Here is a 13,880-nt window from a genome sequence, read left to right on the forward strand (position 1 = left end):
CCGATCACCTTCTTTGGGGAGGGGACGTGATCGAGCACCTCCTTCCAACATGATTTTAATTCTGTTTTGTTAATTGACTCAAAATGTTTAATTCAACATTGGTTTATTCACAATGTATCTCTAAACAACTCGGACGATCCACAAGCCCAAAGAAAACAAATGTGATCCTCCTGGCAGATAAGGTTTCCGTCCCCTCCAACGTCGTTCGGTCCACCTCTAATGGCTTCTCAGTCATTGGAGGTACGGCGGACCTCCGCATCTCGCTGGAGGGAGGGTTCATGTTTGTTTGTTTTGTGTTTTTATGCGTCTTTTTAGGGACGGTGAGGCGGCGTCGACATCTAGAAGTTAGAGTAACATATTTGTACTTTTTATTATTTTTAAAATTGTACTATTGTTGATAACTATTAATAAATCGATAGAATTTCTTAAAAACAATTTTATGTCGTATGCTTTAGCATTTATTTGGAACCAAAAGAAAGCTTTCACCATTCCATCCGTAGTTCAGTTCCATCCGTAGTTCCGTAGGTATATAACTCTACTAAAACTTTCATGACAAATGATAAATACCTTCATAATACTCCTGCATAATGGTTTTGAACTTTTGATGTGCACCTCAATATAAACTGTGAATATTTGTCAGTTCATTTTTATTAAATGGTAGGGGGGTGGCCAATTCTTACATCGCTAACCGTTGGCTCAACATTGCATGCTGCAGATTCCGCTACACTTGGCAGGGCATGACACTTGTATCTGGATGGTTCCTCTTCAAATTGAAAATTAAATGTCTGCCCATTTGTTATTCTATTTTAACCTAAAGACACAACAATTGAGTGAATAAACTCATACTAGTGTGTCGCAACAATCATCTCTGTTTGTTTAAAAAAATCTCTGTTTGTTTACAATTAGTTTGAATATACAATGAGAGGTTTTTGCAAATGATGATTTTGTATTCGATGATTTGGTCCATCATATTTTGACTATAAGATTGATAATGCATTTTATATTACATTACAATAAAAAAATCTTGAGATACATGATTTTTATTTGGAGGTTATGAGTGTATGGGTAGCTTCAAATTAGTCAAATATATAAGTACAATGTCATACAAATTTCAAATAGTTTTTATTATATTTTGGTTTGAAAAAACATATTATTGCTTGTTTGAATGTGACAATTGCATTGTGTATGTGGATATAATTCCAATTTGTAGGAGAAATGGAATTTGAGGAAATTGTTCCTTGGAAACAGGTAGCTTCACCAAATTTATTTTTTGTTATTTTTTACACTTGGCATCTTATGTTTTAACTTGGAAATAGCATGTTTTGTGTCCATGTTCATTATCTCTTCTGATGTTTTATTCCCCATGATGGCTGATGCACATGAATGTTAGACTACGAGCCCTCGAGTGAAATATATGGATGAAGGATTGCGTGTAAAGACCCATCGTTGCAGCAGTACAAAATACCGGTTGTAAAATGAAGGTCCAGTTGATCATAAATTAGGGATGTACATGTACATTGGTCAGTCAATTGGATAGTTCTAGCCTGAAATACACTTTTGATTCCAGGTGCATATGCTCCTGCCACTCAAAAAAGCATTTTAAAATGTTTTTAAAAATTGAACAAAAATTTCGCGTATATATGTCCGACATTTTAGGTGCGCATACAAATTTTCTTCGAAAACCGATATTTTTTGTCTCCTGTGTAAAAAAGATAAAAAAAATGAGTCAATAAGAGTTATTTTTAGCACCAAATTTTGATTTTTTTATACACGACATAAACAATATCGTTTTTTTGTGAAATGACTTTCGAGCATATAGAACGTTGAGATGTATGTGCGACATTTTTTACCGAAATTTTTGACATTTTGAAATACGTTTAAAACTCATTTTAGAAAACCGGAGCATCTCCTACTCCTGGGTATCATACCGATCGAAAAATGAATATCCAGTTGACCACAAAGTAGGGCTTCACATTGATCAGTCAATTCGACAGTTTTCGCAAAAAAAATCGAAAGTTTTCGCACCAAATTCGGCTTTGAGAGTTAAGTTGAAATTGGCCGGATGGCCATGCACGAATCTCCACGTAACTCAGAGCCAAAGTTGCCTTTGGGAGTCATTCTCCAGTCTTCCCGAATGCGTTCACCATTCCGACCCCCAAATCCCAAAGCCCCAAACCCTCGCTTCTTGCCTCCGCTCCTCGCAGATCCTGCGCCGCGCCGCGGCGTTGCCGCGCGTATGCGAGATGCGCCTAGGAAGCAGCAGGCTCCCGATTCACAGGATGCAGCAGCCTATAAGAACCCCCCAGGCTCCTGCCGTCGCTCGGTTCATTGCGAGCGCCCACCAAAGGAACAGCGAGGAAGCAAGAAGTAGTAGAAGCGGGCACCTGGCCGCGCTTTCCACCAAATTTCCCAGTAGATCTCACATTCGAGGTGGATTGTTAGGACTGCGAATTGGAACAGTTCCTTGAGGTGGGTTCTGCTTCTTGCCTGTTCTTGCTCTGCTGTTTGCTGTCAGGTTCCCCTTCATGATTCGGTCTTTCGCCAAGAAATCGAGACGGCCTTGTCTCTAGTTTATCGATTCGATTGCCATGTTTATGGGTTCTTGCTAATCCACTTGCCACATTCTTTGTTACAGCCCACGAATTTTTGCCCTTCCTGTTTGGTCGCTTCCCAAATTTCTGGTAGAGGCCCGAAGCGAAGCCTGAAGGTACAAAGCTTGTATCTATCTCAATTCAGTTACTCCAATTGTTGGTGCAGAATCTATGTTTACCGTGTATGCTCAATTATTCCATTGCTGTAGTTGCCACCGTGATTAGCTATTCGCAGTCTTTTGCTAGTTATCTGAAGAAGCGGATTGAACAAACAAGAACTGCTCGAGGTGGGTTCCGGGTCTTGCATTCTTGGTTTTCGTCAAGAGTTCAATACAATCTTGCCTCTGTTTTGGGGGTTGTCGTGGTACTCTGGGTTCTCGATTTGCGTTTGCCTGGTTCGATGGGCTTCTTGCTACATTTATTTTCTCGTTCCAGTTGTCCTTGCTTTCCCGTGAGAAGCCTCGGTGTCTTCAGGTACAAATCTCTTGCCATGTCTCGCTAGCTACTATCTACTGTGATTGTTCAAACACGTTCCTGTCTTGACAATGACCCCTTGTTTCCATGAATGCTTAAACTACAGAAAGAACTGGAGAGGGGGACACTCATCCAAAATCCAAATTTCAGTTCATGTTTGTTTGTGATGCAATAATCGTCTATCAGTTCTTGATATGGTCTCTGTGGGGAAAAGTTGTCATTTTCGAAGAGAACTTTGATGAGATCGAATTAGTGTGTCTAATTCCCAATGATGCTTTTATTCAAAGAATGTTTGTATGTTCTTGCTTCAAACAATGCATTGCTTAATTCCGTATGATGCATTGATAATTACTACATGATCGGTGTGATTCGGAAATGGCTTCGAGTGGGCCTCAGTAGTACACGAATTTCTTAAATTATGTGATTATTGTTATAGCTAGTGCTGCATGAATTTCTTAATTTTATGTGATTATTGTTATAACTAGTAGTGCATAAATTTCTTAAATTTATGTGATTATTGTTATAACTAGTAGCACATAAAGTTCTCAAATGAATATAGCTTTTGTTATAGCTAGCAGTGCACGAATTTTCAAAAATATATATGATTTTTGTTATAGCTAGTAGTCCTTGAAGTTCTTAAACTTATATGATTCTTGTTATAGCTAGTAGTGTTTTCTATAAGCTCTCATTTAGGGCATTTCCACATTTTCTGCTTACATGGATTTGCTTTCTAAATCTTCCTAAATTCGCTGAATTCTCTGTGATGTGCCCTTACTGGAACCGTTGTTTCAGAAATGAGGAAGTCCCCCAAGAAGCCCAGGCAAAATGCTGCAGGACGGGAAGAAGCTTCAAGCAGTGCCCGGGATGGCATCGATGTGCTTCCTTTTGATACAGTAATGCGGCCACGGAGCAGCCGGGATGCAATGAAGGAGTCCCCCAAGAAGCCCAGGCAAAATGCCACAGGACGGGACGAAGTTTCAAGCAGTGCCCGGGATGGCATCGATGTGCTTCCTTTTGATGTAGTAAGGCGGCCACGGAGCAGCCGGGATGCAATGAAGGAGTCCCCCAAGAAGCCCAGGCAAAATGCCACAGGACGGGACGAAGTTTCAAGCAGTGCCCGGGATGGCATCGATGTGCTTCCTTTTGATGTAGTAAGGCGGCCACGAAGCAGCCGGGATGCAATGGAGGAAATGAAGATAATGGATGCTGCAGAAGCATTGGTGCTTCTCCAGGAATCATGTGGCAAGGGTACATCTTTTGATGACGAGCCGGGAGTTGATTATCCAGGTATTGAATCAGCTGCTGATAATCCAAATGAGAGCCGGGATGCAATGGAGGAAATGAAGATAATGGATGCTGCAGAAGCATTGGTGCTTCTCCAGGAATCATGTGGCAAGGGTACATCTTCTGATGACGAGCCGGGAGTTGATTATCCAGGTATTGAATCAACTGCTGATAATCCAAATGAGAGCCGGGATGCAATGGAGGAAATGAAGATAATGGATGCTGCAGAAGCATTGGTGCTTCTCCAGGAATCATGTGGCAAGGGTACATCTTCTGATGACGAGCCGGGAGTTGATTATCCAGGTATTGAATCAGCTGCTGATAATCCAAATGAGGTGCTCCAGGCATGCTTGGACAAGAGAATTTCTGCTGCGGAATGCAACTCTCACCCTGTTGTGGAGATGGAGGTAGAGGAGACAGAACTGACTCGCAATGATGATGGTCAAGGGCTGGTTGTTTTTCATGAAAACTCTACTGTGATGGAGCTGAAACGGCCCAAGCTTGATCTCAAGGTTTCAGACAAGAGTGAAAACACAGCCTCTGATGATTCTGAAGGTGGAGATGCATCGGGGAAGCAGACATGTCTGACAGAGCCAATGGCCAGAGAGGTGGATCAGAAACCAGAACAAAAGTTAGATGCCTTAGAGGAACAAGCTGCCAAAGGTACAACGTCTGTTGATGAACCAGGAACTGGTAAACCAGGTGAGGAATCAGGTGCCGATAATATGAATGAGGTGCTCACTTCCTGCTCGGAGAAGAGTTCGTGTTCTGTAGAATGCTATGGAGGTGGTGAGGGTACAAGCGATTTGAAGGAGGCTGCAGGTGCATCTTCTGCATATCCCTATGTTTGTACTGAGAATAGTGGGAATGAAGCCTCTGCTGTAGAGGAGGAAGAGCTGAGTCGCAAGCACAGAAGCCAAGCGCTTGCTGACTGTCCTAAAAAGTCTGCTGTGATAGAAGTAGAACGGAAAAAGCCCAAGCTTGACCACCAGGTTCTTGATAACTTTGTTGTGACGCAAGAGGGAAAACAGAAGGTTTGCATCGATGCCCCAGCTCCCAGAAACATTTCAGAGGAGGAGATCTCTGACGTCGTCGATGGTGAAGCGAACCAGACCGCTTGAGCCACTTCCTTGAAGAAGGGTGGAAATGCGATCCCTGTTGCAGTGGATGAAACAAGATGTACAGCTGAATAATGCTTCTGATCTAAAATCTTTAGGCACCCATTCACTGAGGGTACACTGCCCTGAGGGTGAAGCCTGAACCGCAGTCATATGGCGTGTCGAGAGGTTTCTTGACTCACCGGTCGTCAGTCTGAAACAGAAACACCATTTCATGTCTACTGGTAGATAGTTATAGGTTACAGTACTGATATACTTTTCACTGAATGGCGAAAGTCCATGTGGTATTCATTGGGTTCTTGCTTCCATGGTGAAGTAGTTTTGTCCAGTTACCAGGCATGGATCATTCTCTTCTTTTTCCTTCATTTTTCGTTTATACTTGTATGCTTCTGTAAATGATCATATCTTGATAACAAGATTGATGTGTACATGCTGGTTAGCAAAACACGCAACAAAATTTTGTTGCTTGCGTTTGATTCATGAGTAAATACTCCACGGGCATTTACTGATTTGGAGATTCGAATTGCAAATTTTGAGTAGTTTGATGCAATTAGTAAATGTCAAATTTTGTGAATTGACCAAGGGCTTTGTCGGATGGAATTTTGATCAGTCTTGTAGACTGTAACTGAAAACCTGAAACTGGAATACAGAAACATGGTGGCATTTGTCCATGCCTGGGGTGATCAGGAGTTTATTGATGTGATTGCTATCTGATCACGCCTGGGGTGATTGCTATCTGATCTTGGTAAGGCTTTCCATCTCAGTTCTTACTATTTAGTGTTAGTGATCAGATAGCAATCTGTTTACACACACAAAAAAAAAGATAATGCCGCAGTAGCAAAAAGATTGTGTTGTCAAAGATAATGCCGCAGTAGCAAAAAGATTGTGTTGTCCGTCAGACAACCTCTCGGCCACCCTGCACAGGCGCGAGCCAGACAGGAACGATCCTCTACAGCCATCGGATCATCCCATCAGGAGAATCCAGGCCGTTAATCACGCTCTAGCCCAGAGGTCAGAATGCATCAACCAGACTTAAGTGCTTGCCTCCTTATTGGTAAAGGATGCAGCAGTACGATCCTATAGAACAGATCCTGTTCAAGTAAGGTCGTGCTACAACTGCTGGCTCTCCACCTTATAAGCAGCTCAGTTTGGTTCTAAACTTCCGAGGTGGGACTAAAACACCGGGCATCCAGCGCTGCAGCTCGTCCTCGGTCAGAGCTTAGGAGGAGTCGTGGGCCTTGGCCCATCCATTTTGTTATTGAGATCGAGATAAACTGAGCCCAGCCCGTCTGAGCATTATTTGTCTGGTATTCCGCATCTGAGCTCCCGCCTTGCAGAACTCGGTGAGGCGACTCGCCGGCCCGTCTCGCCGCCGTCGCCGGGGCAACCGCTTCTGCTGGCAGGAAGCGGCTGCAGGGAGATAGGTGCGTAGAGAACACATAAGTCATTTGCTCCTCCCCAGTTTTGTACTCCATCGCCAACCACCGCAAGTGGAGTAAGTATATCTGTTGGCCCAGGATCTTATTATGTTCCGATGCACATAAGGTGTTCGAGCAATGTCCTGGTTCCTGTAGTACGCGCGGTGATTGATGGTCTGGTAAATGAAGCGTCCCAACAGGGATTTCCGCGTAGTAGTAAACGGGTCTGCCTTGATTTGATTCTTGTGAAGCGAGTGGAAATCTAACCGATCTTATCAGTAGTTTTGCGCCTTAGGAGACAAACTTTGCAACTCTGTACTGGCTGTTCTGTTCAAGCAAGCTGACAACATCTTTCCGGCTCCTCCTGATGAGAAGTAGTGTCCTGAGTTTCTGGTTAGTATCAACTAAAAATACTCATTTCCTTTTCGTTGCTACTTACTTTGCCTGTGTTGAAAACTCCGTGCTGACAGTGACACAGGCTACATACCAAAGCCTCCGTCATTGTCAATGAATGCTTTTTTATTTTAATTTCAGAGCTTGCAAGCTTATTGAGTCAGACTAGTCTAACTGGATTCCATGGGAAATCATTCAGCCTCATGGAAGGAGAGGAAAGCCTAAACGATGAGGGTTTTCAGTCTTAGATGACTTTTCTTGATACCTGATTGTGCCATATTAACATAACATTCCATTTTTTTCCTGTTTTTCTCTACATCAAATTTACTGCCATTTTCTGTAACATCACTGAAATATTTCAAGCTTTGAAATTATAGGCCACAACTTTAACTCATGGCACCAGGACATCACACTAGTCATTTTCACACTACTTGTTTTTTGTCCTGATGGGATCTGCCGACATAGAAAAGCGAATTTACTATATATTGAATTATTCATGAACATGTCCTGTAAAAATCATTAGGTCCATAATATGAAATCATAATAGACTTTGTAAAAGGTAATGTGGGTCAGCAAATGCTTAAGCAAAGCTCACTTAGATAATTAATTAAAATTTTGGCATGCTCTTCACAAACAAGCATGTTAGGCAATGAAAATACAGCATGAGCGCCACGTCGCAATAACCTTTCATAGCGGAATTGGAGACGCCTTCGTTTTCATTATTATGTGACTGTTTTATCGCTTATTACTCCATATGAACATAAAAAAATCTAGAGGACCCGATATTTCTCTAACATGTACCTCTTCTAGAGCTGTTACATCATTGGACTATTCAACGGTTGAAATTATGCCATATCTCTTTAACTACATGTCACAAAAGACATAGCACTAATCATTGTCAGACTTGTTTTTCTGAAAGTGATATTAGCAATAGCAACGGAAAGTGCCTTCGGCACCTGCTGAGTTTTGAAAATCATATTTCTTGTACTCCAAAATTTTTGAAATTAAATACGAACATACATATAAACATTTAGAGGGTATGGTAAAAAATTTGGAGAAAAGTATGTTGTATTTTGTGCTGTACAAAAAAGACAAATTTCTGACAAATATATGCTCCTATACACAGCCATAAATTTGTTTTTTTTTCCTGTAGCTCAAAACAAAACGCAATTTCTACCAAAACTTCGCACGAGTATTCAGGTATTAATGGAATAAATTAGATGATTTTTTAAAACACAGAAGTACAATTTTTTAATATTTTAAAAACCGGGCATCACTATACACAAAATTAAGTACCACCTCCACCTTATTCAACGACTCGGATGTATCTAACTACAGCCAAGGATGTCGCGGTACTGGAGTCATGGTTTTTCAATATTAGATGATTTTTCTTTATCGAGACAATTTCTCCCTACGATAGTAAAAAAATCCATAGGACCCATTTTTCTCTCGAACATCTAATTTATTGCTGTTGTGTTGTAACATCGTTGGAATCTTTCAACGTTTGAAATTATGTGATGCCTTTAACTCCATGTAACAGAAGACATGACACAAATAATCGACACATTTGTCTTTCTGAAAGTGATATTAGTAACCACAAAACTCAAAATTAGGGACCACCTCCACCTTATTTAACAACTTGGATAGACACAACGGAAGGCAAGACATCATACAATAATCACCTCCACCTCTTGCCCCACCATGAACATCAAGAAGACATGGCAGCTCTTGATGCTCCATCTGCTCACTCATATCCTCCTTTTTCTCACATCCAGCTCTCAACCTACCAACAACGAAACTTCCAACAATGGCGATCTATCGGTGCTCCTGTCATTCAAATCCTTCATAGCCAGTGACCCGACACAGGCATTGTCCTCTTGGTATTGGGACCGTGCTGGCAATGGTACCAGCAAAAAGGTGCCTGATTTCTGCAAATGGATGGGTGTAACCTGCAGCGACCGCCGGCACCCTGGCCGTGTCAGTGCCATACGCCTGCAGGGCTTGGGCCTGGTCGGCACCATCTGCCCTCAGCTCGGTAACCTGACCCGCCTTCGTGTCCTCAATCTTTCAGCCAACATCCTGGAAGGTGAGATCCCAGCCAACATTGGCCACTGTGCAGCACTTCACGCTGTGGACCTAAGGGAGAACCACCTCTCTGGCTCCATGCCTGCTTCTCTGGGTCTTCTATCGAAGCTCTCATTTCTCAACATCAACCATAACAATCTGACTGGTGATATTCCTATGTCATTCTCCAATCTCACATCCCTCACAAACCTTAGCCTGTGGAACAATCACTTACATGGCCAACTTCCAAGCTGGCTGGGCAACTTGACATCATTGACACACTTGGAATTAAGCCAGAATGGCTTCACTGGCCATATCCCTCCAGATCTAGGTAAGATGGCTAATCTTGTTAGGTTTGATGTCATGGGTAACAAACTGGAAGGCTTATTTCCTCTATCCATGTTCAATATTTCTTCCATCACAGACTTCAACATTGGCTTGAACCAGCTGTCAGGGTCTCTGCCACTTGATATTGGTTTTAAGCTTCCCAAGCTAAATGTTTTCGCCACATTTCTGAACCAATTCGAAGGGCCAATACCAGCATCCTTGTCAAATGCATCTGCACTTACATATCTGCTTCTTGGCGGAAATCGGTATCATGGTCCGATTCCACGGGATATTGGCGTCCATGGTCATCTGAAGTTATTTTCGTTAGGAAACAATGTGCTTCAAACCAAAGAACCTAGGGATTGGGATTTCCTCACATCCTTAACCAACTGTAGCAACTTGAGAATACTAGACCTTGAACAAAACAACCTTGAAGGTTTTATGCCTGTTAGTATTGTCAACTTCTCTACAGAGCTTAACTGGATTAAACTAGGTAGGAACAAGATAGCTGGGACCATACCTGCGGGTTTAGGCAAGTTCCAAAACCTTACAACGCTCGCTCTGCAGCATAGCCTCTTCGCAGGCACCTTGCCTCTGGATATTGGCCAAATTCCCAGCCTCCAGTATCTTGACCTATCACATAGTAGATTTGATGGACATATTCCACAATCATTAGGCAATATCACGCAGCTGAGCAGCCTTCTTCTATCTAACAACTTTCTGGATGGCAAAATCCCGCCAAGCCTTGGTAATCTGACAAAACTTACATCTTTGGATCTTTCTGGTAACTCCTTAAAGGGGAAAATCCCACAGGAGATACTTAGTATTCCCTCTTTGACTGTACTTGTCAACCTCTCCAACAATGCTCTAAGTGGCTCCATTCCAACACAGATAGGGAATTTAAAAAGCATCGGCATAATCGACCTATCAAAGAACAAGCTGTCTGGTGAAATCCCAGACGCTCTCAGCAGTTGTGTCCAACTGAATCTCCTATACTTGCAAAGAAACATTTTGCAAGGACAGATCCCAAAAGGTTTATCTGATTTGAGAGGCCTCGTGAAGTTGGATCTTTCTGATAACAACTTATCAGGTCCCATACCTGAGTTCCTCGAGGACCTCGAATTTCTAACTTTCCTGAACCTCTCCACCAACAACCTATATGGTCATGTGCCTAACACGGGCATCTTCTGCAATGCCAGTGCATTATCGCTCACAGGCAATAGCATGCTATGTGGAGGTCCTCCGTTCTTACAACTCCCTTCATGTCCATCTATAGGTTCGCACCAGGCTTCACAGCATCGACGTTATGTCATACTCTTTTGCACACTTGGAACTTTGATCTTCTTCATGTGCTCTGTAACTGCATGCTACCTAGTGAAGACAAGAACCAAACCAAATAATGTTGATCAAGAAGTCGGATTTCACAATGAGAAGCATGAGAGGATATCCTATGCTGAGATACATGCAGCAACAGAGTCATTCTCACCGGCAAATTTGATAGGTTCTGGAAGTTTTGGCGATGTGTATACTGGAACTCTATATCTTGATGAGAGTTTATCTACTGTAGCAATCAAAGTTCTCAATCTTGGAAAACGAGGAGCTAACAGAAGCTTCTTGAGGGAGTGTGAAGCCCTAAGGAAGATTCGGCACCGGAATCTTGTCAAGGTGATCACTGTTTGTAGCAGTTCTGACCGTAATGGTGATGAGTTCAAGGCACTTGTCCTGGAATATATCTGCAATGGGAATTTAGACGAGTGGCTGCATCCAAACACAACGACTAACAGCATGACCTTTAGAAGACTTGTCTTGATGGAAAGGCTATGCATTGCTCTTGATGTTGCAGAGGCATTGGAATATCTTCACCATCAAATTGAGCCATCCATAGTTCACTGTGATATCAAACCATGCAACATCCTTCTAGATGATGACATTGTTGCGCGCGTTACCGACTTTGGTCTAGCAAAGATAATGCATACTGAAGAATGCAAGCCCAGTGGTGGTGGAACTGAAAGCAGCTCACTTGCGATTAAAGGCACAATTGGATATGTCGCGCCAGGTCAGCAATGTTTTTATATTGGAATCAACACTGATGCATCTTAATAGTTCTTTTGCTGATACATATTCTTAGATAAACTGGTAATGTGGTTAGTATATCCTAAAGAGCTAAAAAAATATATGCAATATCGTTATATTATTAACTAAATTGAAATCTCGAGTGCAATGTACCAAATTTATGTCTTAGTCATTGTGTAGCATTATCCAGTAATAATAACATCTTTGTTTATATGTTTGTCAGAGTATGGATCAGGATCTGAAGTCTCTACAGATGGTGACGTGTATAGCTACGGTGTGTTGCTATTGGAAATATTTACTGGAAGAAGGCCAACTGACAGTTTCACAGATGGTGCGACAAGTCTCATCAGCTACGTCAAGATGGCGTACCCTAACAATCTACTGGAAATACTTGATGTTAGTGCAACCTACAGCGGAAACACGCAGCATATCATAGATATATTTTTATATCCCATGTTTAAGCTTGGTCTAGCTTGCTGCGAGGATTCCCCAAGGCACAGAATGAAGATGAACGATGTAGTGAAGGAACTGAATGCCATAAAGAAGGCATGCTCCGCTCGTATGCCTGTTCATGGATTTCAAGCAACCGCCTGATCTGGACAAGCAATGAAGTGTTGCAGTCATATCTGCAGCTCTCCTGTTGTCACTCCGTGGCATCGTGTTTAGGGAAGTCTGCTTGCTGCGGTGATTCCGAAGTCACCATTTTACTTTCCATTTTGTCATCATTTATGTTTATCTGTTTTCGTTTCTAGAATATGCAAGAGTCATGGTGACCTTTTTTTTGTGGGACTTGGCGTCGTTGGCGACCATATTTCATTGCATAGAGACAGTGTTATTTGTTCATGAGTGAGTATTCCGCAGTCATATGCTGATTTGGAAAATTCCACGGGCCTCGCTTTACCAATTTATGTTTTTGCTCATGAATCACTTCTTAGATCTTAAGATCCTCGTGTAAGTATCTGTTGCATGATGTAGCTAGTATGCAAACTTTTGTGTAATTATATGTTGCTTGACTCTGAAATCAAGCAAATCAAGTCTGAAATGAAAACCATTTGCCGCGAATCAAGTCTGAAATGAAAACACCCTTTGCTGTCTGTGTGTTCGTTGCAGGTTACGATACTGAAATGAAAACCTTTGCTTAATGGCCAGTCCATGCGTGTTTGCTTCAATGGTGAAGCAGTTTTGTACAAAACGGCTGTCATTTCTCGTTATATTGCTAAGTAGTAGCACTGGAGCACTTACTTTGTTTGGTGAGTGGAGATATATTAGGTGGCAACACCCTACAAGAGTTGCAAAAGTAAGAAAAAATACATACAGCTGTGCAAAAAGGATGGTGCCTGTCAGACAACCTCTGGGCCACCCTGCACAGGCGTGAGCCAGGGCAGGAACGATCCTCTACAGCCATCGGATAATCCCATCAGGAGGATCCAGGCCGTTAATCACGCTCTGGCCCAGAGGTCAGAATGCATCAACCAGACGTAAGTGCTTGCCTCCTTATTGGTAAAGGATGCAGCGGTACGATCCTATAGAACAGATCCTGTTCAAGTAAGGTCGTGCTACAACTGCTGGCTCTTCACCTTATAAGCTGCCCCATCCGCGTCCAAACTCTCGACGTGGGACTAAAACACCGGGCATCCAGCGCTGCAGCGCGTCCTCGGTCAGAGACTAGGAGGAGTCGTGGCCCTTGGCCCATCCATTTCGTTAATGGGATCGAGATAAACGGAGCCCAGCCCGTCTGAGCATTATTTGTCTCGTATTGCGCATCTGAGCTCCCGCCTTGCAGAACTCGGTGAGCCGCCTCGCCGAGGCAACCGCTTCTGCTGGCTGGAAGCCGCCGCAGGGAGATAGGTGCGTACAGAAGACAGAAATCATTTGCTCCTCCCCAATTTTGTCCTCCATCGCCAGCCATCGCAAGTGGAGTATAGCTGTTGGCCCAGGATCTTATTATGTTCCGATGCACATAGGGTGTTCGAGCGATGTCCTGGTTCCTGTAGTACGCGCGGTGATTGATTGTCTGGTAAATGAAGCGTTCCGACAGGGATTTCCGCGTAGTAGTAAACGGGTCTGCCTTGATTGATTCTTGTGAAGCGAGTGGAAATCTAACCGATCTTATCAGTAGTTTTGCGCCTTAGGACACA

General features: G+C 42.7%; 1 protein-coding gene and 2 non-coding genes across 3 annotated transcripts; 1 reads left to right on the plus strand and 2 right to left on the minus strand.

Moving 5' to 3' along the window:
• Positions 1 to 6,356: 6,356 nt before the first annotated feature.
• On the minus strand, positions 6,357 to 6,576 carry LOC127304962 (small nucleolar RNA U3). Its single transcript, XR_007853624.1, has one exon. It is a non-coding gene; the product is annotated as a small nucleolar RNA U3 (small nucleolar RNA).
• A 2,210-nt stretch (positions 6,577 to 8,786) lies between these two features.
• On the plus strand, positions 8,787 to 12,522 carry LOC127299097 (receptor kinase-like protein Xa21). The gene is made up of 2 exons (XM_051328990.2): positions 8,787 to 11,725; positions 11,966 to 12,522. Exons 1-2 carry the CDS (start codon positions 8,980 to 8,982, stop codon positions 12,334 to 12,336), a joined length of 3,117 nt encoding a protein of 1,038 aa, XP_051184950.1. The 5' UTR covers positions 8,787 to 8,979; the 3' UTR covers positions 12,337 to 12,522.
• A 554-nt stretch (positions 12,523 to 13,076) lies between these two features.
• Positions 13,077 to 13,297, minus strand: LOC127304960 (small nucleolar RNA U3). The gene has a single exon (XR_007853622.1). It is a non-coding gene; the product is annotated as a small nucleolar RNA U3 (small nucleolar RNA).
• Between the last annotated feature and the right edge of the window lie 583 nt (positions 13,298 to 13,880).

The sequence above is a fragment of the Lolium perenne genome, chromosome 5 (assembly GCF_019359855.2).
Source record: "Lolium perenne isolate Kyuss_39 chromosome 5, Kyuss_2.0, whole genome shotgun sequence".
Classification (NCBI taxonomy): domain Eukaryota; kingdom Viridiplantae; phylum Streptophyta; class Magnoliopsida; order Poales; family Poaceae; genus Lolium; species Lolium perenne.

Bases quoted from the DNA above. Each gene is read 5' to 3' on its own strand.
- LOC127299097 (XM_051328990.2), top strand. From the start codon at position 8,980: ATGAACATCAAGAAGACATGGCAGCTCTTGATGCTCCATCTGCTCACT. The intron at 11,726-11,965 runs GTCAGCAATGTT...TATGTTTGTCAG, and splicing joins AATTGGATATGTCGCGCCAG to AGTATGGATCAGGATCTGAA.